This window comes from Ochotona curzoniae, unplaced genomic scaffold, assembly GCF_017591425.1.
Source record: "Ochotona curzoniae isolate NIBS_2020 unplaced genomic scaffold, NIBS_Ocur_1.0 contig_50, whole genome shotgun sequence".
Lineage (NCBI taxonomy): Eukaryota > Metazoa > Chordata > Mammalia > Lagomorpha > Ochotonidae > Ochotona > Ochotona curzoniae.
In genome coordinates, this window is record NW_024466446.1 from 6,533,049 (window position 1) to 6,560,570 (window position 27,522).

At 43.2% G+C, this 27,522-nt stretch overlaps 1 protein-coding gene across 2 annotated transcripts in view; it reads right to left on the reverse strand.

The window, feature by feature from the left end:
• Positions 1-27,522, reverse strand: part of RIC1 (RIC1 homolog, RAB6A GEF complex partner 1) — a 93,268-nt gene that overhangs the window by 43,994 nt on the left and 21,752 nt on the right. For both annotated transcript variants that reach the window (XM_040988881.1, XM_040988880.1), the window contains exons 2-4: positions 21,429-21,536; positions 14,095-14,174; positions 102-209 (exon numbers count right to left, since the gene is read on the reverse strand). In XM_040988881.1, coding sequence (XP_040844815.1) covers positions 102-209; positions 14,095-14,174; positions 21,429-21,536 — 296 coding nt within the window. The remainder of the gene's footprint in view (positions 1-101; positions 210-14,094; positions 14,175-21,428; positions 21,537-27,522) is intronic.

Consider the following 27,522-nt stretch of genomic DNA (forward strand, 5'->3'; position numbering starts at 1 on the left):
CAATGAAAGAAATAAAATCAACTTTCCTTTTTATGTTGTCATTAACCAACTACACTGTCTACTGTCATCACAAAGTGCCAAACTTGATGAAAGCCCTGTACCTCATAATGGGCGCTTGCAAGTCCAGTATCTTCCTCATGTCCAAGTTCAATGCAGGAGCACACTGTTCTTCCTTGAAATGGGGTGTCCCCTTCATTTGCGGACTTCCTCTAAAACAAACAGCAAAATATTAAAGACTTGATTCACCTCCACCTTAGCAAATGTAATCAAACTTATCAGATGTCCATTCTTTATAGTCACACATGAAAAAGAACCTTCTAAAATGTGTATGGAGTCACACACGAAAAAGAGACACACCTACAATCAAGTGCAGCAGCTGTTCTTATCAGTTGAAAATGACTGGGCTCTTTCTGAACTTGGAAAATATGAAAGAGCCTTTATACACAGTGCATGCCCCAAACAGTCCAAATGGTCATTTCATTTTTTCTAGACGCCTTGTCTTTGATTCCCATTCTTTGCTACATATCAGAGTCAGGGTGGAATTCAGAGATATTTCACTAATTAGTTGGCTACAAGTAGGAAAGTGGCTAATTGAAAAAAATCTCTGGCTGTAGCACCTTGGCTAGGTCAATGCCAAAATAACTGAGCTATGACACACTCCTGCAAAGGTCCAGAGAGCTAGTCTGGATTCTTTATCTGTACATAAGAAACAGACCACTACTCCTCAAAGCCTACGCTGGAATCTGCATTTCTCTTCTTTATAGATCATCTCTCAGTGCTGCCAACAATCAGCCTGTTGACAACACACTTCTCCCTCTTCCCTTGTACTCACCTGTGATACTGGAAATCAATTTGTCAAAACTGTTACAATTCTGTGCAAATTCTAAGCCTCACAACTTTAGAGGTTTCTAGCTGCAGAAAACGATCTCGACACGGAGAAATCTTCTGTTAACCATTTTTCATAGAGAACATTGGTGGCACTTTATTGCCACCCTGACCTGCTACTAATGTGACATCAATGTTTAACTCTTTCTATAGCTAAAGAGCCAACCTAGCTGAAACTGTATGATCCAGGCTGGCATTCCATCAGTAAGCTTACCTGATAAGACAGTCTCTACAATGATTAGGAGTAATTAATTTTTAAGTCACAGTTAAACTTCTAATCACAGACATCTTGTCATGCATTTCCTAATAATTTTTTAAGGACTTACTTGTTTTTATTAGAAAGGCAGATTTACAGAGAGAAGGAGAGATAAAGATCCCCCATCTACTACTTCACTCCCCAAGAGGTGTTGAAACAATCCAAACCCAGGAGCTTCTTCTCAAGCTCCCATGTGGGTGCAGGGTCCCAAGATCTTGAGACATTCTCTACTGCTTTCCCAGACCACAAGAAGGGAGCTGGATGGGAAGTGGGGCAGCTGGGGAAAAAACTAGCACCCATAAGGGATCCCGGTGCGTGTGAAGATTTAGCCACTGAGCCACCATTTCAAGGCCAAGATGTTCTGATTTTAAAGTTGATTTTCCGGGTGACTGTGGCCTGGCCATACAGCTGCCTTGGAGAGGGGTGCTCATGGCAGGCATTCAGGACTCCTGCTGGAAGATTCTTCTAACCTGCTTAGGTAAATAGAGCTGAGCACAATGGCTCCCCGGTGGGGAGGGACTTTCAGTGGGCTTCTAGCACGACTCTGTCCGTCCAGGAAGGATTTTTTTTTTGCCTTCCTGGTGCTGGGTACCTGTAGCCAGGCCACCTAGCTTCCCCAAGAAGGGCCAGGTACCGCAGGCAGCCCGGTAGCACACTCGCGGTTTGAAGGGTCTTGATTTACAGGGAAATGATGGGATCTCAGAGGAGGTGGTGAGAGATGACCTGTGGTTTTTATGCCCAGGTTAGGAATTACAGCTGAGGGACTTCCATGGACAAGTCCATGACATGGGTAGGTAAATAGGGGACTGACAGCTAATTGGCTTGGAGGGGAGAACAAGAGTGAGAGAAGTGGGTCTGATGGCAGAATCTGTGGGGGCAATGTGGGCTCACCCCTGTGGAACTGCAATCTGCTGGCTCGCCCAAGAGCTGAGGATGGGGTCAGGCCTTGCTGGGGAGCCAAGGGGGCACCCCAGCTGGGTTGGGTTCCCACTGGTGAGAATGACACAGGACTGAGGGCAGCAGGTGTGGCTGTACACGGCTACAGCCTGCTCCAGTGCAGGTGGAGCATCAGATTGGGCTAGACTCCAGCCCCCACTGGTACTCGTGAGGGCTAGGTTGGGTGCAGAACAGGCCAGGCTAGGTCTTGACTCCTGCTGAACTATGTGAAAGCTGTGTCTGGGCAGTAATCAGGCTGGGCTGCGATAGGCTGCAGCACCCAGCAGCAGGAGCTAGACTAGGCCAGGCTGTGCAGTTAAGACTGTGGATGCTGATGTAAGGCAAGTTATGCCAGCCTGGGCCCAGTGGGGGCCGGGTTCACAAGTCCCAGGCACAGGGGATCTCAGGGCTCGGGTAGCTTGGTTCAGGTTCTAGGGCCCACCTGAATAGCGGGAGCTCAGTTCCTGAGCCCTGGGGATGGAGGAACCAGTGGGGCTTGAGTTGCTTGGCTCCAATCCTGGGGCCTGCCTTTTGGGTGGGTGTCGGGTTCATGAGCCCCAGGGATGGGGGATCTGGCAGGACTGGGATTACCAAGCCCAGGTCCTGGGGCTTGCCTGCAAGGTGGGTTTTGGGTTCATGAGCCCCAGGGGTGGGGGATCCCGCGATGCTTAAGACACCTGGCCTGGGTCCTTGGGACTCGCCTGGCAAGAACATGTCCTACCTTAATGGAAAAGGTGAAGCAGTGCATACAGGCCCTGTTGTAAAAGGAGAACATGGCAGCATGTTTGGTGCTGCAGCAGAACAGAACTATCTGGACAACTATCCCAAATCAACAAAGACAGCAAAAAATCTTGGTGAATTAGCCAATGGACATTGGGAGGGTGACCTCATCCTTGGATCAGTGAAATCTGAAGCATTTCAGAACTATCCAAACCACCTGGACAGAACCCTGGGAATATATACACATGAGACTCTGGGCTGATATGAGGTGGTGGTTCCTCATCCCTGGGGACTGGGACAAGTGGAAAGTCATGAGTGGTTTCCCTCCCTACCCCCAGGAACAACAAGAAGAAACAGCCAATTTGGAAGGAATGAATTCACCCAATTTTCTCTAAACCTTGATCCTTCCCACTCTGATCAATCCTGTAATCATTATAAAAAATAACAAAGTTGATTTTCATTAATCAAAGTGACAGATACATAGAAGTAAAAATTCAAATAGTGCTAGAAGATTTAGGACAAAGAGAAGCACAGAATTCTCATTTCAGTGTAAACTTAAGACATAGCTAGAAAGCACTGCAGATCCTAATGAACAAACCGCCCTCAACAAAGACACTTTCAAGCCAAAATAGAGATGATGGAACAGAAATGAAATATTTGATATTATTCTTACTGATTATGCTCAATGTTGTGGTTCCCACCCCGTAAAATGTCTACCTATTACAGATAACACTTAGCTATCCGGAGTTTATTTTATAACTCATTAAGGACATGCTGCATGGGGGTATGTGACACTAACTTCTCAATCTGGGAGATGAACACGTGGGTACATATACTCCTTGTCATGGACGTATGAGAGATTCTACAATATGCAAACCAACAGACTTTCCTCGACAGTTTAAAGGTTCTTCTGCAATGTCTTTCAAGTTTTTAGGTGTGGCTGAAGCAGTTACCTGAACACTTGCTGCACCTGTATAAGTTAGTGACAATTTCACTTTTGGTCTTAGAAATTTACACATTTTTCACCTTAATCAATTAATAAGGTTCTCTTTTATCATTAACATATAATTTTCTTTTCACCATAATTCTATTTCGTACAACTAGGAAGAATTTCTAAACTGTTGCAATGCTTTTACTGAACATACTTCCGCTCTGTAATTTTCATCCCAAGAACTTTTTCAAGGCTTGAGACAGAGAGGACAAAGGTAGCTTCCACGCACTGGTTCGCTCGTCCAAATTGCAATGGCCAGTTCCAGGCCAGGCTAAGGGCAGGAGTCGGGAAGTCCATCTGGGTCTCTCAGACAGGTGGCAAGGATACAAGCACGTATGCCATCAACTGCTGTCTCCCACGATGCGAACTAGCAAAATACTGGATTGGAAGCAGAGTAGCCAGACATGAAGCTGGGATATGATGTGGGCTATGAATGTTCCTAACAGCCACTAACTAAACTGTTGCATCACAATACCACATCCCAACACTTTTCTATACCTTAAAACAGAAAAAAAAAAGAATAAAAAATGAAAGAGTTTCAAAGAGAGAGAGAGACTGATTTCCTATCTGCTGGTTCTTTCCCCAAATGGCCGCAATGCTTGGAGCTGGGCTGGTCCAGTCAGGAGCCAGGAGCTTCATCCATGTCTCTCATGGGGGGTGGCAGGTCCAAGGACTTGGGCCATCTGCTGCTGTTTTCCCAAAGATATCAGCAGATTGCTGGGTCAAGAGTGTAGCAACCGGGACTTAACACAGCATCCACATGAGATGCTGGCACTGCAGACAAAGCTTTTCTGCACAACATCACAGCATCAGCTCCAACTTTGTCTTAACATACCCTGTTTTATTTCATTAGGCAATATCTGCCTGCAGTTGTCAATTCTCATGTCACTTAGGTGTTTATCTCCTTCCTTGTAAGTCTCCTTTTCTCTGCTTCATGTCTTTCACATTGGAAGCTTTCCTAAGATGGCTACAAGCACCTGGCAATTGGTTCATATTTAGAAAGTTAACAATAAAGCTGACGACAAAGCTCAGCCTGTCTGACTCGGGCTTGTCAACTGGTGGATACGTGGTAACTCTGTGTGTGTGTGTGTGTGTGTGTGTGTGTGTTTCAAATACTAGGCTCTGTTAAGCAGGCTTTCTGGAATGGTTCAATTTCTCTAGAAAGGACGCCCCAAGCATCCCTAGGAAATCTAAAGCATGGAAAACAGTCTCGAATCAAATAGGAAAAAGCAATTTGATAAACTACTATTTAGTGCAGCAATTTTTACTTAATCCTCGTTTTCAGTATAATGTCTCACCTCTGCCCTGCTCTGTGTGCTGCTAATTTCTCAGGTTTAATCAAACAATACAGTTCCATTTCCTGTGAGGTGGAAACACAAATCTTTATTCTGATTTTTTTCCTAAAAATTTATTTTTATTGGAAAGGTAGATTTACAGAGAGAAAGAGACATAAAGACATTGTGTCTGCTGGTTCATTTCCCAAGTGGCTGCCAGCTGGAGCGGAGCTGAGCCAATCTGAAGCCATAAGCCAGGAGCTTTTTCTGGGTCACCCACGTGGGTGCAGGGTCCCAAAGCTTTGGGCCATCCTCCACCGCTTTTCCAGACCACAGGCAGGGAGCTGGGTGGGAAGTGGAGCAGCTGGGATGTGAACCAGTGCCCACATGGGATCCTGGTATTGCAAGGGAAGGATTCAGCCACTAAGCCCTTGCACCGTGACCTTTATTATGCAGATTTTCAAGTAAGACTGCTAACTGTGGCTCATCTAATTCCTAGGCCTGTCTGGGTACCTCCTGTGACCTATTCAGTCACACAAGTTTAATAGTTCTCCAAAGTCACTTTTCTCTTTCAACTTTTAGCTTAAGGATTAGAGAAATCTTTAACTTCTTTTTAAGATATTAATACTACTTCAACTTTTTGTTCTGTTAATTAAAATAATGGAAACCTCATCATTATGCTAAAACTGAAAATCTTTTTTTTTTTTTAAATATATGCTTTATTGGAGCTAATGTACAGAGATACACATTTTAAAGCCAGAGACCAGTACTGTGCTGTTGCAAGTGAAGCTGCTGTCTGTATGTGGTATCGCACGTGGGTGCTGGTTTGAGTCCTGGCTGCTCTACTTGGATCAAGTCCCTGCTACTCGCCAAGGAAAAGAAGTGGAAGATGGCCCAAGTACCTGGTCCCCTGCCTCCCACAGGGCAGCTCTGGTTGGAGCTCCTCCATTGGTCTGTCCCAGCGCTGGCCACTGCAGCCCTCTGGGGAAAGAACCAGTGTATGCAAAATAATGCTTCCTCCTTCAGCAACTCTGACTTACAAATAAATAAATCTCCCAAAAGAATTTAGAAAAAAAGAATTTTAAAGCACATTTATGTAAATCCCCATTTCTCAATGACTTAACACTGCAAAATTAGAAATAGATTTCATAGGAACATTTCCATTCTGTTTCAAATATGCTACAGTACTGTAACCAACGCAATAACAAATCCTAAAAACACAGCTGACCTGACGCTGCAGTCAATGGCTTCAATCTAGCTTCCACACAACTGAGATGCAATTACACTTAAGGAAACTGACACGGTAACTTCTGCACAAAGAAATGATGATATGAATGCTAACTAACAGACAGAGGATAAAATGACGAGGGAACAGACACTACAGGTTAGATGCTGTTAATATGATGGTCTTCACCCCTGGGCTACCCCAAGAACCCGAGGTGAACTGGCCATGACCACACGACTTACTTCAGCTCATCAAACGCGAGGGGGAGGTGTTGCACATGGAGAACTATGTAGGAACTGATCCTGGGCTCCAGACTATGCTTGTTACGGTGCATACAATAATTTCCAGTTAAGAACTTTGTTCAGTTAAAAAAAAAAGGCAGTTCTCCACATAAGTGATTTTATTAACTATGACACTCGCGAACTGAAGAGAACAATGAAGAAAGATTAAAGCTTAAGAAGCTTCCGGGAACAGCATGAGGCACAGCAGCACACGTAGAACGGAGTCCCGCAGCCGGGAGAGAGGAGTGTGCTAGCAGCATTTGAAGAATGGCGGACACTGTTCCAGATTGGACAGACAAAAATCCTAACACCCAAGCAGCTCAGCAAATTCCAAAGATAATTTAAAGAGATCTACGCTGAAATAGATCATGAATCTTGAATGTGACAAAGTGCCTCACTCTTCGCTTGCAAGGAATCTCAATAAGGTCAACAGCAAATTGTTCATCAAACCACGGATGCAACAAGACACTGGGGCGACAGTTTCAAATACTGCAAGTAATAATGTAAATCAGGCATTGCACACACACACACACACACACACACACAAACACACACACACACACACAGCCTTCAAAAAATATGGCTTTCCAGGTAAACAGAAAGATAAGGGAATTCGTCACAGGTAGACTTCATCTTGAGGAAAATACAGTAAGTTCTTCAGGCTGAATGAAGGGACAAGAGCTAATAATTCAAAACTACATGAACAAATAAGGAACACCAGCAAAGTACAAAAATAAATACAAAAATGAGAAACATTTTAATTTTCATTTAGAAATCAGTTTTCATACATGATTTTTTAAAGGTTTATTTTTTGATCGGACAGGCAGATTTACAGAGAGGAGAGATGAGAAAGATCTCCCATCCACTAGTTCGCTTCCAACGGCTCCAGCTGAACCAATCAAAAGCCAGGAGCCAGGAGCTTCCTCTAGGTGTCTCACAAGAGTACAAGGTCCCAAGGACCCGAGTCATCCTCGACTGCTTTCCCAGGACACAAGCAGGGCGCTGGATGGGAAGTGGAACAGCCGAGATGATCCAAGGTCCGCCCCCAGCCCCATCAGATCCTGGTGCTTGCAAGAGGAGGATTAGCTAATTGAGTCATCGCTTTGGGCTCCCTTTCATACGTGATTCAACACATAAAAGCATAAAGCGATATTTAACAATGTGTATTAATAGTTAAACAATTTAGAAGGACATAATTTGTGCCTAACAACATCAAAGCAGAGGCATGAAGATGCAGTATATATTTGGGATTCCAAAATCGGAGTCTCAGAATACGTGGAAGAAACACTGGCAGAACTGGAGCAAACAGTTCTACAATAATACTATGTAACTACTATATTAAAATTTATATTACAGATAACAGTTGCAGAAACCTCAGTATCCGACTTTGAATAACGGATAGGACAAGAAAGAAGTCTAGTGAAGAAACAGAATTTGAACCACAAAATGAGCCTCCGGGAACTGAGACACATGTTGAATACTGCAGCCCACTGCAGCAGGGCATTCTTCTCAGGAGGGAACAATGTCATGATAGATCCCACAACGTCTCACTAGATTTTCAAATCTGAAACTATATAGCATCATCCACCCACAACAGAGAGAAACTAGAAATCAGAACGGAACAGAAAGCATCACCAACAGGTTAAGGAAGAAATCCAAACGAAAGCTAATAAAAACAAAACAGAACTTTATAGACAAAATGAACACCGTATTTAGAAGCAAATTCAGTGTGGCTGACGTGCCACACTGAACTGCAGGATCGCAAATCAATAACCTAATGAAACCAGAGAAAAAAGCAAACTAAACTCAGTAGGTAAAGTATACACAATTTTCTGGAAGAAGTCACTTTTCCTACTATCACACAGTCAGTACGCCTGCTTTGTTGATCAGAGCGATGTGAGACTGAAGGCAGCTGACGCTGCAGCTCTCTGTGCACAGTGGCACAGGGGTAGGAGCCACACGGGGCAGAAGCTGTGGAAACCCGAATTCCTGATTCTACAGAGCACGAAGATATGCTAATTCTCATGCTGACACTCCACTACACTAGGCAAAAAATAAGGTTTTGGCACCAAGTCATACAGGGTGGGGTGAAATTCCTGTTCTGACTGGACTGAGTAGATAAACCTCATTAAAGTCTCGGGACAATGCCTGGAGTACTCAGAGGGATTATGCTAGCCCACAAAAAGGTTAACTTTATCCTTAAAAAAAATTCAAACAAGCTTTAAATGTCCAAAAAAATACCAAATAACCCAACTGCTATCCAAACAACCTTCAACATGCTTTAAAGGAAAAAACAAAAACCTGGCAATTAATAATGTAATACAATATCCAGCATCCAATCTAAAATTACTAGACACATGATATGATCCTGCAATTCTACTCCAAGGTATTTATTTACCCAAGAGATATAGGATGATGGGATAATGGAATGAAATCAGAATCTAAATATCCAGACGAGTTTCACATGTTCACTTTTTATCTTTTATATTCCCTCGTTGGTTTTATTTAAAAGAAAATGGCATTCACAGATTAATGGTGTAAAAAGTTTTAAATGATACAGGAGTACATGTGAGGATGAGCTATTTCTCGAGTATAAAGGGAAGGTAAGAGGTGAGAGCAGAAATGTTACAGAGCAGAAAAGATGCTTGACCTGAACCTGAGAACCAACTCAGGTACGTCCTTTGCAGTTTTTATAAAGAGACAGCAGGAAAAGCATGCTAAGCAAAGCAAATGCAAAGAAACAAAAGCATTAAATTATACAAGAATTGTGGGTTTAGTGTATCTAAAATATAGCTTCTACATTACCAATCTAGAGAGCTTAGACTTCATTTTGTTGGGACTGGAGAGCAGCAAATCCTTCCGGGGACAGACAGGGTTATTAGAACAGTTCTGGTATTCGATACAAAGGATAGATTTCAGTGCACAGAACAGGGACCAGAAGAGACGAATTAGCAAATCGGCTTTTTCAGCAAGCCAGGGAGAGGCCTTGAAAGTATCCAAAACAATGAGTAAGACAGATTAATCCTAGAGACTAGGAAAAGCCGTGATCAGTCCATAAAAGTCAATTATTGAATAAATATGAAAACTGAGCAAAGAATGCAAGTTTTATAACACAACTGTACAAAAGACTGGGGTGAGGACGATGAAGTTTAAAGTAGTGGCATATTTAGTTTGGTAGGAACGCAAATGAGCAACACTTAGACACAGTATATTTAAGATTGCCTTTTAAAGATGGATTTATCCCTGAAACAGAGGCCTGAAGCTCAATACAATGAGTCTAAAGAATCAGATCTTGGGGCTGGCATGTGATTAAGCCTCCACTTGGGACTATGGCAACCACTGTCACTGGTTTAAGTTCAGGTTGCTTCACTTCCGATCCAGCTGCCTGCCAACGTGCCTAGGAAAAGCAGTGGAAGACGGCCACTGCTTAGGCCCTTGCACCTATGTGGGAGACCTGGAAAAGGCTCTGGTGCCTTTGTTTCAGGCTGGCCCAACCTTGACTGTTGCAGCCATTTGGGGAATAAACCAATAGATGAAAAGTCTCCTCCCAACCATGCCTTTCAAATAAACTTTAAAAAAGCTTCGATTTGGATCTGACATATACTGTAAAGTTACAACCAGAACAAAACAGCAGGAAACACTAAAGCAACGTCCTCATGTACTAAATTTGTATGGTAACTTAGGATGCTCAAGTCACAACTTCATATTAACTCCATTTAAGCAGATGAGTAAAATGAAATTCAGAAAAACAAAATGACAAACACTGAAAATTGAATACTGAAAGCTATGAAATGCTTCGGGGAAATGCTACGTAGGAATGCAACAAGCAAATTTTGTTGTGCAAAAAATCATTTGGGACAGACTACAAAAGAAAGACTAAAAGATGACAATTCAGGATAAAATAAAGCCCAAACTAAAGCAGCATTATTGAGATAAACAAGACAATGACATGCAGTGTATATAGAAAAGGCAGAATATAGTGGACTTCTCCCACATTTACTACAGTATTATTCACAATAAGTAAGAAATGGAAATCATATGATCATTAACAAACAAAAGAAGAAAATGTGGTACATATTTCGCTCCGTCATGGACAAAATCTTGTCATCATGAACATGTGTGGAATGGGAGGTTATTATGTTAACTGAAATAAGCACATAGAGAAACAACCACTTGCTCTCACTCGTACATGAACTCTCCAAAGGAAAAAAAAAAAAGGTTATTTCACCAAGGTTGACAGGATAATAATGAATACCAAAGGATCAAAAGGAAAAACGTAGTGAAGACAGGGTTGTCAAAGACTAGCTAATGCTTCTTACATCACGGCTGAGCAGGAGTAAAGTTGGGGGATTCTACTACATGGCATAAGTACGAATATGTTAAGGTGCTATACTGCAGCCACGAGGGAGACTGGAAGAAGCTTCTGATTGGCCCAAGCCAGGCTGCTGTGGTCATTTAGTTGGGGAGTTGGGGTGGTATGTAAACCAAGGGATGCAAGATTTTGCTATCTCCTCTTTTCTCTCTGTAATCCTGTTTCTCAAATAAATCTTAGAAGAGTTTAGTTCCAGGAGTCAGTTATTGTAAAAATATCAAATCTGCCCACATAAGAATATATAGGCAAGCAAACTTTTCTTTTTCTTTTTCTGTTTAAGTCCACAACTACTCGCCGGATTACCTACGGTATTTAAAAGGCTGTACAGCTTTGGAGACTGCAGTACATGGGATGCTGGCATCTTAGAACACCTGACTCCTGCTCCATTTCTGATTCCAGCTTCCTGCCAACTAGCACCCTGAGAGGCAGGGGCTGCACAGGGCTTGGATCTCTGCCACCCTATGTGAGGATCAGACTGAATTTCCTGCTGATTTAAGCCTGGCCCTGACAGGGGTACTGTAGGCATTTGGGGAATAAACCAATGCATGTAAGGAGTCTGTATAATCTAGAGTTAGGGTTAATTCATCAACTGGTAAAAAAATTTCTTAATTTGATGAAATAGGTAACTGGATGGGAGTAGCACAGGGAGGTTTCAATTCCAATGAAGAATATATATTTAATACCTAATAATCATGCATTTTGAATTTGACTACAGAATTGTTTTGGGAATCTTAAATCTCAATAAAGTCGGTCTCTAACAACAACAACAAAGATGAAGTGGTGAAGTTAACAGTAGTGATAAAAAGGGTTTGTAAAAGCTTGCTCTCAACAATACATTATATTTATTGATATGAGATGTACTGGACACATTAAAACAAAAGCACATAAACACACTTGAAAGCTAAACACGGAAGCCAATGCATTGGCACAAGCTAATCCTCCACCTTCAGGTGCCAGCATCTCATGTGGATGTCGGTTCTTGTCCCTGGTTGCTCCACTTCCGATCCAGCTTCCTGTTTACGGTCTAGGAAAGCAGTGGAGGACGGCTCGATGCCTTGGAATCCTACAACTCTTGTGGCAGACCTGGAAGGAGCTCCTGACTCCTGGTTTTGGTTTGGCCTGGCTCTGTACATTTTGGGAGTGAATCAGTGGATGGAAGATCTTTCCATCGCTCCTCCTCCCTGTAAATCTGCCTTCCCAATAAAAATAAATCTTCAAAAAACACATAAATTATGTTTCACTTATCCCTGACAATTTCATATTTCATCTTACTGAAAGATTCAAAAGAGAAAATAAAAGGTCAAGATGTGATCTTCAGCAATTCTGTCCACTGACTCAGAATACTATCTGTAAGCATACAGAAATGAGAAATTAATTTATCAAGGAATAGCCTTTGAGATAAGGAGTCAATAAGATGTCCACCCTTGCTGAATACTGATGCCCCGCATCCATTAGCATGCCAGAACCAACACCAAATGAAAACTATGGAAGTTTATCAAGGTTTCTGATCTGTGTTCTCAGCCACACCAGTGTTTGGAGGTTAAGATTCTGTCACACTGTAGATGGAAGATGAAACACTTTACAAAAACTTGGTGATTAAACTCATAAGATTTAGAAAAGAGGAGAGAAAATACTATTTTCGTCATAGAAGAAAGGACAGTTTACTGGTCTCAATTTATGCTGCCTCCATTCTTCAGGATTATTGTACATTCCAAATCATTTCTCTTTTTCCCCATTTACCAATCCACAAATAAATCCTAAAGCAGTAGGTGGCTGGCTGGGACACAATCACAACAGAGGCAAAAATTGCCTGATATTAGGGGTGAAGGGCACAGAGTTTGGTGCCAACCTTGATGTTGAATCCTGTGCTGCCACTCACCAATGTTTAAGTATGAATTCGCGACCTCACTGCGGCAGTCTGAATCAGACCTAACTGCACGGTAGGGTTGCTGTGGGGATTAACTGAACACCAAAAACACTTAGAATAGTGTCTTGAACTACTTAAGTATTTACAAGGTACACACCGCAAAATACCCGAATGCAAAGAGAAGACTGTTCTTTCTTCAGGTCCCCAGCCTAACGTACAGAGTGAAGCAGAACAAAGTTTATGTACTGTCAGGTGCATCCCTTGTAATATTAAAATCCAGCAAAATCTTCTTTGAAATGCACAAGAATGGATCATCACACTCAGTTTTTTGTTTTTTTTTTTTAATTTTAAACCACGAAAGGAAGCTTTGTGTGGTTCATTAGGACAAATATAGTCAGATGTTAATAGGGAAAGTGGGGTTAGGAGTACATGGGAACCTCACCACTTCCCAATTTTTGTTCTGGAAATTTAGAAAGAAAAATGCTATTCTGAAACACTGTAAATACACAAATTATATTAGTGAACTCAAACAAAGAAAATAGTATTTTCGCTATCAAGAGAAAACATTTTCCCTACTCCACCCACAATAACTGAAACAAGTACATTCAATTGATTCTGCATATTTAAAGCAAGCAATGAAAGGAGTTGAAATAATTCAAAACACATAAAGAAAATTTCAGATAGTACAACAGCTCTTCAAAAGATTCAAACACGATCACTTGGAGATTCCTATCACAAAGCTGATGTTAATTTCTAAGTATATCATGAAGTCCTTAAAAGTTTATGTAACTTAAGTATAAACATATACATAAACATGTGGCTGTTCAGAAATGTTACTGAAAAAGATTCTCATTAAAATATATACACTGAAAGATTTCCAAAACAATTAATCCTTCAGCTAATATTATATTCTTACAAACACTATGTCTAGGCCCTGAAGCTTTGCGAAACCGGTGCAAGGATTTGATCTACACGAAGGCACTTTACAAAAAGCCCACGGAAGCGGGATTCATACCGCAGACATAGCGTTCAAATGCAGACCTACTGTTTCCTTGATATTGATTTTCTACAAAGGTAGACATTCATTTTCCGTAAAGGTAGCCCTATGCTTGTCAGCGCTCCGCATGGCCTTCGTTTCCCAAACTGTGCAGAAGATTTTCACTGAAACACTCTTTTGAAAGGGCTGCCTTAGCTTTATTTTTAATCATGTCAGACAAGCCAAAACTGTAATGTTTTCTGAATATAGAGAATGCAGCCAAATAAAAGAATGAAAGCCAACAAACTTACTTGGGAAACACTGGTTCATAAAGGTACTTGTCCCCTCTTGCAGATGTCATATGAAAAAACAAGATGTAGCCATTTGCCGTCTGAAAGAGAAAATGTCATTAACCATGAATGAAAAAATATGGCTAGGATTATAATCCTGAGTTTTCTCACTTACTATAAAATAATCACTCTTAAGACCTTTCCTTCAGAAAATTAGTCTAATAAGTTCATTAAAATCAACTTTAAAAGATGTGTAAAGATCTGAAAATATTTCAACAGTTCACAAAATATTAGATATTCTGATAATTGGATTATTCAGTGGCAGATAAAAGACTATTTTGCAAGACAGATCTTTTTTTAACTCTGCAAAGGTTATTGTAAGCTAATTATTCCAAACTTTTAGAGCAACAATACCACTATATAGTAATAGTAAGACAAAATGCTTGGTTACTCAAAGTTTACACAGCAGTAACTTCAGAATAGCATTTATTAAAAAACAAATCAAGCAATATATATATCTAGTGCAAAATAAAAGACTGAGTGAGAGTGTTACATATATCTTGACATCAGGATGTCATGATACACTTAAATAGAAAAAGATGGACTCGTGACTGTTGCTGGAGGATTGCACTATTATAATATGCGGGAAACACTTGCAGGAATGGGGCTGGTGAGAGGAGAATGTTTTTCTCCAACTGTTCTATTCTGCTACTGAGTTCTTCCCATTGTTCAGGCCAGTGGGCATGTACCCATCGTAGAACCAAAGAAAAGGTCAAAGGTCACCAATTCCTTCCTAGCACAACTTCATGTTTTTCAAAGGAATGACACAGTCACCACTCCAGTTTCTTCAGTAAAGCCAGGCTGTTATTAATTTTTTTCCTAACTGTAACCGTTACTATTTTTCAACATACTCAAAAACGAAAGCTCAGGGCCAGTGCAGGTTAGCTACCACCTGCCACACCAGCATCCTAGATGAGCTACTCCATTTCTGCTCCAGCTGCCAGCCTGGGAGAGGGAGAACAGGATGGCCCAAGGCTCTGGGTCTCTGCCACCCATGGATGAAGCTCTTGGCTCCTGGCTACAGCTTGGTCCAGGACAGACCGACCACTGCGGCCATTTGGAGGGTGGAAGAGCTGATGGGAAAATCTTTTCTATTCTATGATCAAAGGCTTAACCCAACACTAACCATAATATCTAACAAGTAAAAAGTAAAGACCACAGATAAGCGCTAAAAACAGCTATAACCTCATGTAATGTCTGTTTCATTCTTACACATTTCTTGTGTTCAATGTTAACTTCCACATTTCTGAGAAAACATGATGTTAGCCTTTTGGAGACTTGCTTATTTTACTAGGCATAATGGTGTCCAGTTACATTCATTTTGTAGCAAACCGCATGATTTCATTCTTTTTAATGGCTCAACAGTATTCTATAGTATATTTGTACATTTTTCAGTCTAAACTCTAATGATCCCTCATTTATTATCAGATATGTAAATTTTAAATCAAAACGTTTCCAATGAGCAACAACAACAAAAACAAGACCCGATAAAAGGAAGAGAAGGTCCACCGTAACAAGATGCGCTGATTATACACAAGCACACCAGCAAGAGCTCTACAAATGGCGAATCAGCGGTACTGGAAGGAGAAGCAATGCTATTCACAGCTGGAGACCTCAGTATCACACTTTACACAGTGGACGGAAAAGCAGAAAGAAGATCCCGAAGGAGATGAAATACTTGAGCAATACAGAATAGCTAGACCTCCCAGGCACTTACAGAATACTTCAGCAATAATGTAATACACAGACAGTGAGCTCCACCACACATCAAGTCTAATAGAGTAAGTCCTCGCAAAGTATCTCCTCTGTTACATTGCCGGAGCGGCTCTCTCCCCTTCCCTCTCTCCCTCCTTCTCCCAGATAAAGGAAGAAGAAAAATTGGAAGCACTGTCTCATCCACTCAGGGCCTCCACACCTCGACCCTTCCCACTCCAATCAGTGGTCCACATGCGCTTCCTTACTTCCCAACTACGTAAGCATCATCAGAAGAAAGGTATAAAACAAGATATCTCCTCTGACCACAACATGATAAAGGTAGAAATCAGTGACATGGAATTTGCATATAGAAATAACCGAAAAAATGAATCAAAGAGAAAATCACAGAAGTTAAAAAAAGATCTACAGATAAATGAAAACTACAATATATCAGAACTTAAGGAATACTGCTAAGAAATTTACACTAAGACCTATACTCAAAAAAGACCCACCCCAGCATGGCATGTGGAAGAAGCAGGTTAGCTGCTGAGTGTAATCCTGGCTCCCCGTTTCAGAATACTGATTCTCGTCCTGGCTGCTGCTTACAACCCAGCTCTCTGTTAACACACCTGGGCAAGCTGCAGGCGACAGCCAAGGACCCAGATTCCCACCAATCACACGAGGGACCTGGACGGAGCTCTGGACTCCTGGCTCCACCTGACTCACAGCTGGCTGCTGTGGGTGTTCGAGGGTCGATCAGGAGATGGAAGAGCCATCTGCCTTTGTGCTGTCACCACACCTTTCAAATAAATAAGTAAATGTCAGATAAATGATAGACACCTGAAATAGCCAGATAATAAAAACTAGAGAGAAGAAAGGAAACAACAAAGAACAAATAAATATCACCGACAAAAATAATCAAATAACCCCGAAAAATCAAAGAACTAACAAGCCTTCGGGTAGATTAAATAGAGAAAACTCAAATTACTAAAATCAGAAATCAAAGTATCAGTATTACTAGTAATGTTTTATAAATTAAAAAATAGTTTCAATCTACTAGGTAGACTTGTATGCACACAAATTAGGGCAGATGAAATAGACAAATTTCTACAAAGATACAATCTACCAAAACTGACTCAAGAAACAAATCTGACGGTATCTGTACACAGTGAGAAGCTCACTCATTTATCTGCCAACAAAGGAAGCTCCAACATGAGCTACACGCACTGCATGCTATCAGACAGTCAAAACATTAAGAGTGACCTTCCTGAATTCCTTCCCAAAACGGAACAGCAGGAAGCCCTTCTCAGCTGCTTCTTTAGGACCAGCACTGCCAGCAAGAATACAAACTGCAAGAAAATTACAAACCAAATTCCTCACAAGCTGAAGACAAAAATCCTCCACACTTCATGTATTATTACCAACTGGGGTTTAGTCTTAAAATGCAAGCACAGTTTCATATAAAAAAAAAATCAAAGATAATACACCCCAGTAATAATGGAAACAACCTTCCTGAAGGTTTCAATAAAACTGAGCATCTTTGTAGGCCTGATGCGGTAGCCGAGTGGCTAAAATCCTTGCCTTGCACATGCCAGGATCCCATATGGGCACCGGGTTCTTGTCCCTGCTTGTGGCCTGGGAAAGCAGTCAAGGACGGCCCAATGCTTTGGGACCCTGCACCTGCAAAGGAGACCTGGAGGAAGCTCCTGGCTCCTGGCTTCAGACAGGCTCACCTCTGGCTATGGAGGCCACTTGGGTAGTGAAGCAGCAGAGGGAAAATCTGTCTCTTCTCTCCATATATCTGACTTTCCAAGAAAAATAAACAAATCTTCTAAAAAAATTTTTGCTAATAAATAAAAAAAAAAGCATTCAAACTAGGAGCCGAACACAGTCAAGGTGACAAAGGCCATAAATGGTGAGCATGCAGCCAGCGTCATGCTCACACTGAAATGACGCTGCCATACCTAAAGGTGACGCGCAAGGTCAGAACCAGCATTCTCGCAACTTCCGCTCAATGCAGTATCAGAAACTACACAGAAATTAGGCAAGGAAATGAAATAGATGACAACTAGGAAAGGAGCATGCAACTTAGTTTGCTCCCAGACAGCATGACCTGAAGCAGCTTTCAGTACCCAAAATAAAATGAAAAGCTGCAGGATATAAACAAATATGAGAGATCCAAAAATCACATAAAATCCTGCTCTATCTCTAAACGCTTACAACGAACTCCACAAAAAGAATTAAAAGCCATTCCATTCACAATAGCATCGACAGGGAGAAAAAAAAAAAAGGCTAGACAATGAAAAGAACAAAACACGGAAGGAATTCAAAATCAGAACAGCCGGAAAGACTCTGAGTATTCCTCGACTGAAGTTCTAGCCGACAACAAAGCTTCAACGTTATATACCTGTCAAAGCATCACAGCTTCAACAGAACACCGTCAAAGTGCCAAGGATGCGGAGGGCGTCTCAGGAGCACACAGGTGGCAAAACCACCTTTAAAAGGACTGTTTCCTGTCACCAAAACAGACTGGAAAGATCCAGCAATGAGCCAGTTATGAGACTTCACGTATAGTACCGTCAAGCGCTGAGATCGACCCATGAACGAGTCATCTGAGTTGATGGGCACAGCTACCGCAGAACACTGTTAGCTTCTCCTTTCGATGCCCTTGGATACTGTAAATTAATCATCCCTAATTAAAGGTCATGAGGAAGTTTTTCTTCCACATACCTGCACTTCATAATATCAAACTGCTTCCCCAATGTCCTAAAGATGATATGGAACTATAGCTTGAATTAGCAAATTCATCTACAGACAGTTTGATGTGCACATACAATCTTACTAGCTAACCCAGAACTACAAGCATTAAGAACACGTTATTTGTCGCTCGGTTTCATTAGCTGTCATCGAACGGCTTCACTAGAGAAAAGCTTCACACACAGCATTGTCTGCTGTGTAGCTGCAGGCTGGACATTTTAAGAAACTATAAAATCTGCATCAAAAGCTATTTTTTCCAAGTTCCTGTCTACGTGGTGGAGGGTGGTAGCTGAGGTTGAGAAAGATGTCCATCTCGGCCAAGAACTAGCAGTGTTTCCACTGGGTTTACCACTAGTTCACTATGAAGCAGCCACGGACTCAGAAGATTCAGCTTTCAGGGCTGGTGCAATGAACGGCTCAACTGGCTAATCCTCCAGCTTCAAGTGCTGGCATGCCATATGGGCACAGGTGCATTTCCCAGCTGGTTTGCTTGCCACCCAGCTCCCTCCTAACGCCCCGGGGAAGCAGTGGGCGTCCTGAAGCCCTGGGACCCTGCACCCACGTGGAGACCCGAAAGAGGCTCCTGGCTCTGGATCAGCTCGGCTCCTGCCATTACGGCCGGCTGGAGAACACACCGGTGGTGGAAGATCTCTCTCTACCTCCAATTCCCTCTGCAAATCTACCATTCAAAAAAATGTTTTTAAGTGATATAGACTTTAAAAGCTTTACATCTTCACAACCTTTGCATTCATTTACTGCTTTCTCAAGTTGAAAATTTTTTTACCTGAGGTTTCTAACACATGCTATTCAAATTACTTCTGTCACTCTAGACTCAGCAATGACCACTCAAATACACATGAAACAGATAAAAGAGCTACAATTCATCAAGAAGCAAGCACACTTACTTGGAATGTACTTCCAATCTCATCTCAGTTTTCTTTTTTTAAGATTTATTTATTTTTATTGCAAAGTGAGATAGACAGAGAGAAGGAGAGACAGAGAGAAATATGTTCTGCCTGTTAATTCACTCCCCAAGCTGCTGCAACAGCTGGAGCTGAGCCTGTCTGAAGCCAGGAGCCAGGAGCTTCCTCCAGGTCTCCCACGTGGATGCAGGGTCCCAAGGCTTTGGTCCATCCTGGACTGCTTTCCCAGGCCACAAGCAGGGAGCTGGATGGGAAGCAGGGTCGCCGGGATTAGAACTGGCGTCCACTTGGTGTGAGCAATGTGAAGACTTTAGCCACTAGGCTACTGCGCCAGGCACATAAAAACTATTCTTAATCCATGGTGTATATGCCAACAGGCACCAGAGAAATTTGGAATTTGGTCATTAACAAACCAACTGCTATAAGATAAACAAAACTAAATATTTTCGACCATGTGTAGTATTTTCAGATCACTAATCTAGTCAACAACAGAGATTACAGAGTAAAAGGAGTGAATCCAGGCTGATAACCATTCTGGTGCAGTGTCCAGGCAGTATCTGGTCCAGAGACAAGTTACAACTTGCCAGAGTATTTGCTGTGGTCCTGCCAGGGCAACCCCAGGCGGACTCCACATTCAGTAAACCTACAGCAGGCTTTTTATTTTTAAGGTTGGTTTGTTGCAAAAGCCAGATAAAAATTTCCTCTGCTGGTTCACTGCCCAGATAAATGGTCACGATAGCCAAGGCTGTGCCAGGACAAAGCCGGGGGCCTGGAACTTCATTCAGGTCTCCGCGTGGCGCAGGCATGCCAGCACCCCAGCCACCTGCTGCTCCCAGGCACATCAGCAGAGAAGCAGATTGCAAGGGAAGGAGCCAGAACTCAGAACAGGACTCGGATGGGATACCTGCATTGCTTAATCTGCTTACACGTCTGCCCCAGAAGGCTGACTTTCATGGTCCGTGAATGGTGATAGCCAATGGTCCTTCACAGAAAAAAGGTTCTCCACCCCGATCTGGTGTTAAAAAGCAGTAAATAGAGACTGAGACGTTAAGTTTGTATGTCATCTCCCCAATACGCAGTACTTGTGTAATTATTAGTAAAATCTAACTCCCCAGAGCCTCAATTTACTCAGCTACCAATGAAGGATGATTATATATTTACTTCAAAGTATGAGTCTAAAAGATTAAATGAGGGGCCAACCTTGTGGTTTAATGCATTAAGCCAGCGCCTGAAATGGCAGCATCCCGTATGGGCGCCAGTTCAAGTCCCAGCTGTTCCACTTCGATTCAGCCTGCTGCTGACTTGCCTGGGAAAACAGCAGAAGACTGCCCAACTGCTTGGGACCCTGCGCCCACGTGGGAGAGTGGGAGGAAGCTCCTGGCTCCTGGCTTTGACCTGTCTTTGTCACTGAAGCCATTTAGGCAGTGAATCAAAAGACAGAAGATCTTCATTTCTCTAGCTGCAATTCTGCATTTCAAAAAAGTCGAAGTGCTCAGTGTCAGTGGTACACACTGTTCCCAGTAAAAGAGGTAGTGACATCAGTCTCAAAGATGACAATGAGAAAACACAAATTGGAAAGGTGAATTTAACCACTCGGGCACATTTAATGAAGAGAAATGCAGACATAGGTCGGAAAGAACATGAGAAGTTAGAACGGCATAAACCCAGAAGCTTTATTATTTTGCAGAATCTCCTTTGAAATGGAGAGAACTGAGAGCAGTGCTATGTTAATACAGACGAAAGCTTCAGAAAGCTGGAAGGACGAGACAGGCAAGAGAAGATCAGACGCTTGCTTCGGGATGGCAGGAGGCGGTCAACTAGAAGCACGCACGATGACGAGGCACGATTACGACCATCAGACTTAAACGCACTGTCGTGATTTCACAAGGAAACACTACGAAAGTCGAAAATTCTACTTACTGACACAGCTATCATGGTACTGTCGGGCCTCCATTCAGTCTGCTTGTAGGATCCAAACTGAGTAGATGATTTGGTGGATTCCTTGTAAGTTACAATTAACACACTGGGCTGGAAGGAAACAGTTGTATAATTATTAATATCTTATAAAATGCATATAAATAAAACAAGATCACTTACGGAATACTCTGAAAATGTTTCCAAAGTGTAATAAAAGAGTTTATCAATGCCAAACTGTCAGCTCTCAAAATTCCAAGCAAATTAACCAAAAAGAACTGTTTAAAAAGCCTCTTGGGTCTGGGGCCAGCAAAGTGGCACAGCTCAGCTCACTAATCCTCCGCCTATGTCACTTGCATCCCAAGTGGGTGTTGGTTCAACTCCTGACTGCTCTGCTTCACCATTTAGCCTCATGCTTATGGCCTGGGAAAGCAGCAGAGATGGCTCAAACTCCTGGGCCGCTGTACCCGTGTGGGAGACCCAAAAGAAGCTCCTTGCTTTGGATGGACTCAGCTCAGGCCACAGCCACTGTGTTGGGAATAAACCAGCAGAGGAAGGCTCTCCATCTTTCTCTGTATCTCTACTTCTCTATGAAAATCACATAATCAACCGATCCTAACGAACAAAAGCAATACATCGGAGCACACACGTACTGCCGTCCGACAGCGTTCAGACCAGGTATCTACATTCAAAGACGTGAACCCAAATGCACACCTCACACCTTTACTAAAATGAATAGAGCCAATTTAACTCCCGCCTGCTCTGCTCCCAATCCATCTCCCTGTTAATTCCCCCGCAGTAAGAAATGGCCCACGCCGTGGGGCCCCTGTTGCCCACAAAGGGTGATCCAGGTTGAGTTCTTGGCTCTTGACTTTGGCCTGGCCCAGCCTCAGCCATCCTTTGAAGTAAATTAAAATAATTAAAAACAACAAAAAATTAACACAGACTTAAATCTAAAATGTAGAACTATAAAATGCCTGGGAGACAACACACTAGATAAAAAAATCTACAAACTTGAGTACATGGTGATGACACTTTATAGAAAACACCATTAATACAATGCAAGAATGAGGAGGTAAACCAGAAAAACTTGTGCTCTGTGACAAACACTGTCAAGACAATGATAAAAGTCACAGCCTTACTACCTGAGGTCTCAGAAAACAAAATTCAGACCTGACATACTTGCTGCAAAATTATAGCAGAAATTCTGAAGAGAGGTTACAATAGAAAAGAGTCAATTTGTTTAAAACACATTCACAGGAATAAGTAGCTACATATTTGAATGAATTGTGCGTGTGTGTGTAAACGTATATATCTGACCATATCACTAGATGACCACTAAACTATACCTCCCAGAGGAAGACCCTACTACACATGATGACAAAACAACTCCTGGAAGTAGACAGACCTTCAGAAAGATGTCAGATGTTGCCCACCACAAGAGATACAGAACTGAGGCGTTTGAATCCAGATAAGTTAACTGCTTGCAGGAATATACAAGCATATCCACACACTTCAGAGAAACCACAAAATCAAGTTCCTACAATTCATATCAGGTATTATAAATGATACTTCAAAAATCAATAAACACATGAAAGAACAAGAAAGTTCACACTCAATAGAAAAAGCAGCCAATAAAAACTGCTAGTCATGAAAACACTAATAACATGTCCTGATTTATACAGAAGCAATGAATTCGTAACAAGATTAAGAGGAATTACCTGATCTGAAAGACACATACAAAAAAAGACTGAACAAAACTGAATAGTTGAAAAAGCTGGGTAAAACAGAACAGGAATCATAGTAAGAAAAAAAAAAGAGGAGTTCAAGAAGAGACTGGAGGGCATGTCTGGGTCAGGCTAAGACACTTATCCACATGGAGACCTGGGTTGGGCCAAACAGCATTGCCGCCACTTACTGGAGCATGCAGAAGGTGCGGCTGGTGGGCATTCTGGGCTGGTGGGCATGCCAGGCTGGGCTAGGATACAGTATCTGCCTGCGAGTGTCAGAGCAGGGGGTGGGTCATGTCACACTGGGCCATAGCACTCACCGGAATGCAAGAGAACCAGATCTGGGGGCAGATTCCACAAGGGACTTGCGGGCTCACTTCTGTGGGACTCTAAAACCTGACAGTTTGCACAGAGTGCTGGAGGTGAGTTCAGGCCAATCATGCTGGAGCACAGAACTCGCCTGACAGAAAGCAGGAGGTGAGACGGGGACAGGCTGAGCACCCACGGGCACATGCCAAGGCCAGGACTGAGGGTCATGCAAAGCAAGGGCACAGCACCTGACAGCACACGTGAGGTCCGAGGCCTGGTAGGGGAAGTTGGGAACTCCCCTGCTAGGCTGCAGATCTCACTGGAGAGCACAACAGCTGTAGCAACCACAGGCACATGCCAAGGCTAGGACTGAGGCCAGCATGCCAAGCAGGGCCGTTGCACCCACCAGCACGAATGAGATCAGGGTTGAGAACAAGCCTGGCGGGGGAACTTGGGCAACTCCCTGCCGGGCTGCAGCTCCCGGTGGAGAGCACAAGAGCCATGGCTGTGAGCAGGCCAAACCATGCAAGGCTATGGCACAACCCAGCGTGTATAGGGGCCAGGTCTGGGGCCAGGCTGGGCCGGGCCAAGCTGCAGCACCCACTGGCATATGCAAAAACAAGGACAGGATATGGGCTGTGCCACACTAGGCTAGACTACAACTTCTGTCAGGGAGAACTGAGACTGAGGGCGGGCCATGCCAGACTGAAGGCAAGAACTTAACAACGCTCACAAGACCTGGGACCAGGAACAGAGCCAGTAAAGGAACTTTTAGAACTCCCCTAAGCAGCTTCAGCTCCCACTGGTGAATGCAAGAGCCAGAGCTGGGGACAGACTAGGCTGGACAAGGCTGTGGACCCATAGACATGCCTGTGGGCTGGGCCTGGGGGCATGCGAGACTGGGCTAAGTCCCACAGAGTGCACAGGTGCTCACAAGAGACAGAATGGGTGCAGGATGGGCTGCACTAGGCTGCAGCACCCGTCAGTTCACATGAGAACCAGATCTGGGGTTAGGCCAGGCTGTGTTAGGTTGTAGCACCTAATGGTGACACCTGGAATGGGTGCAAATTGAGCAGACTAAGCCTCAGTACCCACCGGGAGTACCAGGACTGAGGGCAGGCCACTACAGACTCAAGACTGTCTTGATTCAACACACACAAGATTCTTGGCTGGGAGCAGGCTTGGTAGGAGAACCTGGAGAACTTCCCTTCTAGACCACAGCTTCCACTGGTGAGCACCAGAATGGGCTGGGGACAGGGCAGGCCAGGCTGGAGCGCAGCATTAGTCAGCACACATGTGGGCCAACCCTAGGGGCAGACCGGGCTGAGCTAGACTGCAACACACACAGGCACAAATGAAAGCCAGGGTGGAGTACAATCCAGGCCAGGCCAGGCTAGGCTGGCAACATTCACCAGCTCACATGAGGGCTGGTGCTGGGCATGGGTCCAGCCGGGCTAGTCTGATGCACATGCGGGTGAGAGCTGGGACCAGAGGCCAGACTGAGTCAGGCTGCAGCATCTGCTAGCAAATGCTAAGACTGGAACCCCAGGTAGCTCATCTAGGTCAGCAGAGGACATCAAGTGCCTCATCAGAACTTTGCTGGCCAACCTTTCCAGCAAGTGTCTGGGTCTGTATTAAGTCAACAGATCTTCCAAAGATGTTCTCAACCCTGGTGCAAAGAAACTGACATCTCAGAATTATCAAAACCAGAATACTCTTCCCCTTGATGGGGTTTCTAAAATGTCCTCAGACGGTCACCCCCCATCCCCGGGCAAGGAGTGGCCCCTCCTCTGCCCACCCTCAGCAGACACGGGAGGAAAAACACAGAACTGAAACATCTGCCCCACCCACCCTCCTTCAACCTTGACCCTGCCCCCACCTAACTGAAAGCACACACATCCCTCTTAACTATGTAAACATTAAAAATAAACATTTTTCAAAGATACGGGGTCTTTTTTGTCTGTGCTCTTCCATTTAGTATAATAGTTTACAGTTTAACCCAATGTTGGCATGTATCAGCACTTAATTCCTCTTTCTTTTTTTTTTTTTAAATTCAAAAGTCAAATTTAAAGAGAGGAGAGACAGAGAGACAAAGAGCTTCCATCTATTGGTTCACTCCCTAAGTGTCTATAATGGTCAGAGCAAACCTGAAGCCAGTAGCTTCTTCTGCGTCTCCCACAGCTGCAGAGTCCCAAGGCTTTGGGCTGTCCTCTACTGCTTTCCCAGGCCAAGCAAGAAGCTGGAAGTAGAGCAGCTGGAACAGGAACCAGCACCCATATGGGACCCAGCGTGTGCAAGGCGAGGACTTCAGCCACTAGGGTACTGTACCGGGCCCAGCACTTGATTCTTACTATGACTCAATATTATGTCCTTGCATACCCCCTATGTTTTTGCATTCACTGTTGATAGGTACTGCGACTACTGAGTGCTGCCATGACTGCTCTTTTAAGTCTTTGTTTGAACAGCGTCTGACATGCTTCTGGGTATACAGCTACAACTGCTAGCCATGCGATAAGTCTGTTTAACTTTGTAAGGAACCCTCAAATTGTTACCACTGCAGCTGTGCAGCTGTGTGTTCCCACTAACAGCGCAAGAGCCTCAACTTCTTTCATATCCTTGCCAATATTCGTCACTTTTTTTTTTCTTTTTAAATTATAGTCATCAGAATGCCACGCTAAGATGTTCCCAAAAGTCTGTGGGAAAACGGAATTGAAAGATAAGCTTTAGTGCAAAAAAGTTTTGAAATCCAGGCATAGCTGTTTCATGATAAATGTTTTGTTAACATCTGAGATTTATTTATTTGAAAATCAGACAGAAAGACCAATTGATCTGTCATATGCCAACAATGACAGCCTCAATGGCCGGAGCTGGAGAGCCCACGAGTGGGAGCGTCACCCACAAAGCCGGGCCCAGGCCACCTAACGCCAGCTGGGTTGGGAGCAGGGCAGCTAGGCCTCACACCGCGCACGCTGCAAATGCAGTCTCCTCCAGTAGCTTTCTGAAAAATCCCTTTATCTTCTGGTTTTGATTCACTTTGTCAAATGATTCATGAAGCTGAATGGTTTTCACATGTTTACTGGCCATCTGCAGTCTCTTTAGAGAAATGCTTACACAAACCCATTGTCTATTTTTAAACCACAGTTACCAACTTCTAAATATATTCTGTTCCAAGGCTTGCATTGTAAGTCCATGGCTGGAGTTCTTTCAGATGAGCATTGCAAGGACAGCACTGAGTGTGTGAGGCCATCACGTGCAGCGTCTGCATCCCTTCTGGGTACCACTTCACATGCTACTGTTCCACTTAGGATCCAGCTCTCTCCTATGGCCTGGGAAAGCAGTGGAGGCGGCCCGAGTCCTTGGGTCCTGCACGCATGTGGGAGACCCAGAAGCTCCTAGCTTCAGATCAACTCAGCTCTGGCCGTTACAGCCATTTGGGGAGTGAACTGGCAGATGGAAGATCCCCTGTTTCCCTTCTCTGTAGAAATCTTAAAAAAATATATATATTTATATATATATACAAATATATATATACACACACAGACTCTTAAGTTTGGAATGTCACTGAAAAGCCATTATTTGCTATCTTTGTAATACCTAATTCCCCTGCACCTTAAAACACATGGAATGCTCAGATCCCGGTTCACTGGGCCCTGTGCTGCACGGGTTAAACCAATACCTCAGTTGGCAGAGCACCTATCCCTTATATAAATATGATCTCATTGCTTTATAATTTTAACATCTCAGAATGTTAAATACCACAGAACTTAAACTGCTTAAAATGATTTATTCATAATTTAAACTGATAATACTACGACATATCAGTTCCTACTAAATGTTCAGCAGTGAACAGATCTGCCTACAAGAATGAGACCAAGACAAACCGGCAGGTGCTTGCAGAAGTGCAACAAGCTGACTAAGGAAAAACAAGGGAACTTTCCAGAGTGATGAAATGTTCTGACATTTTACTGGACTAGTTGCTACATAATGTATATGTTTGCCAACAATGACTTGGGTTGGGATGCGCATTATAGCATAGTTACTGGGCTTAGGGTGCCCATATC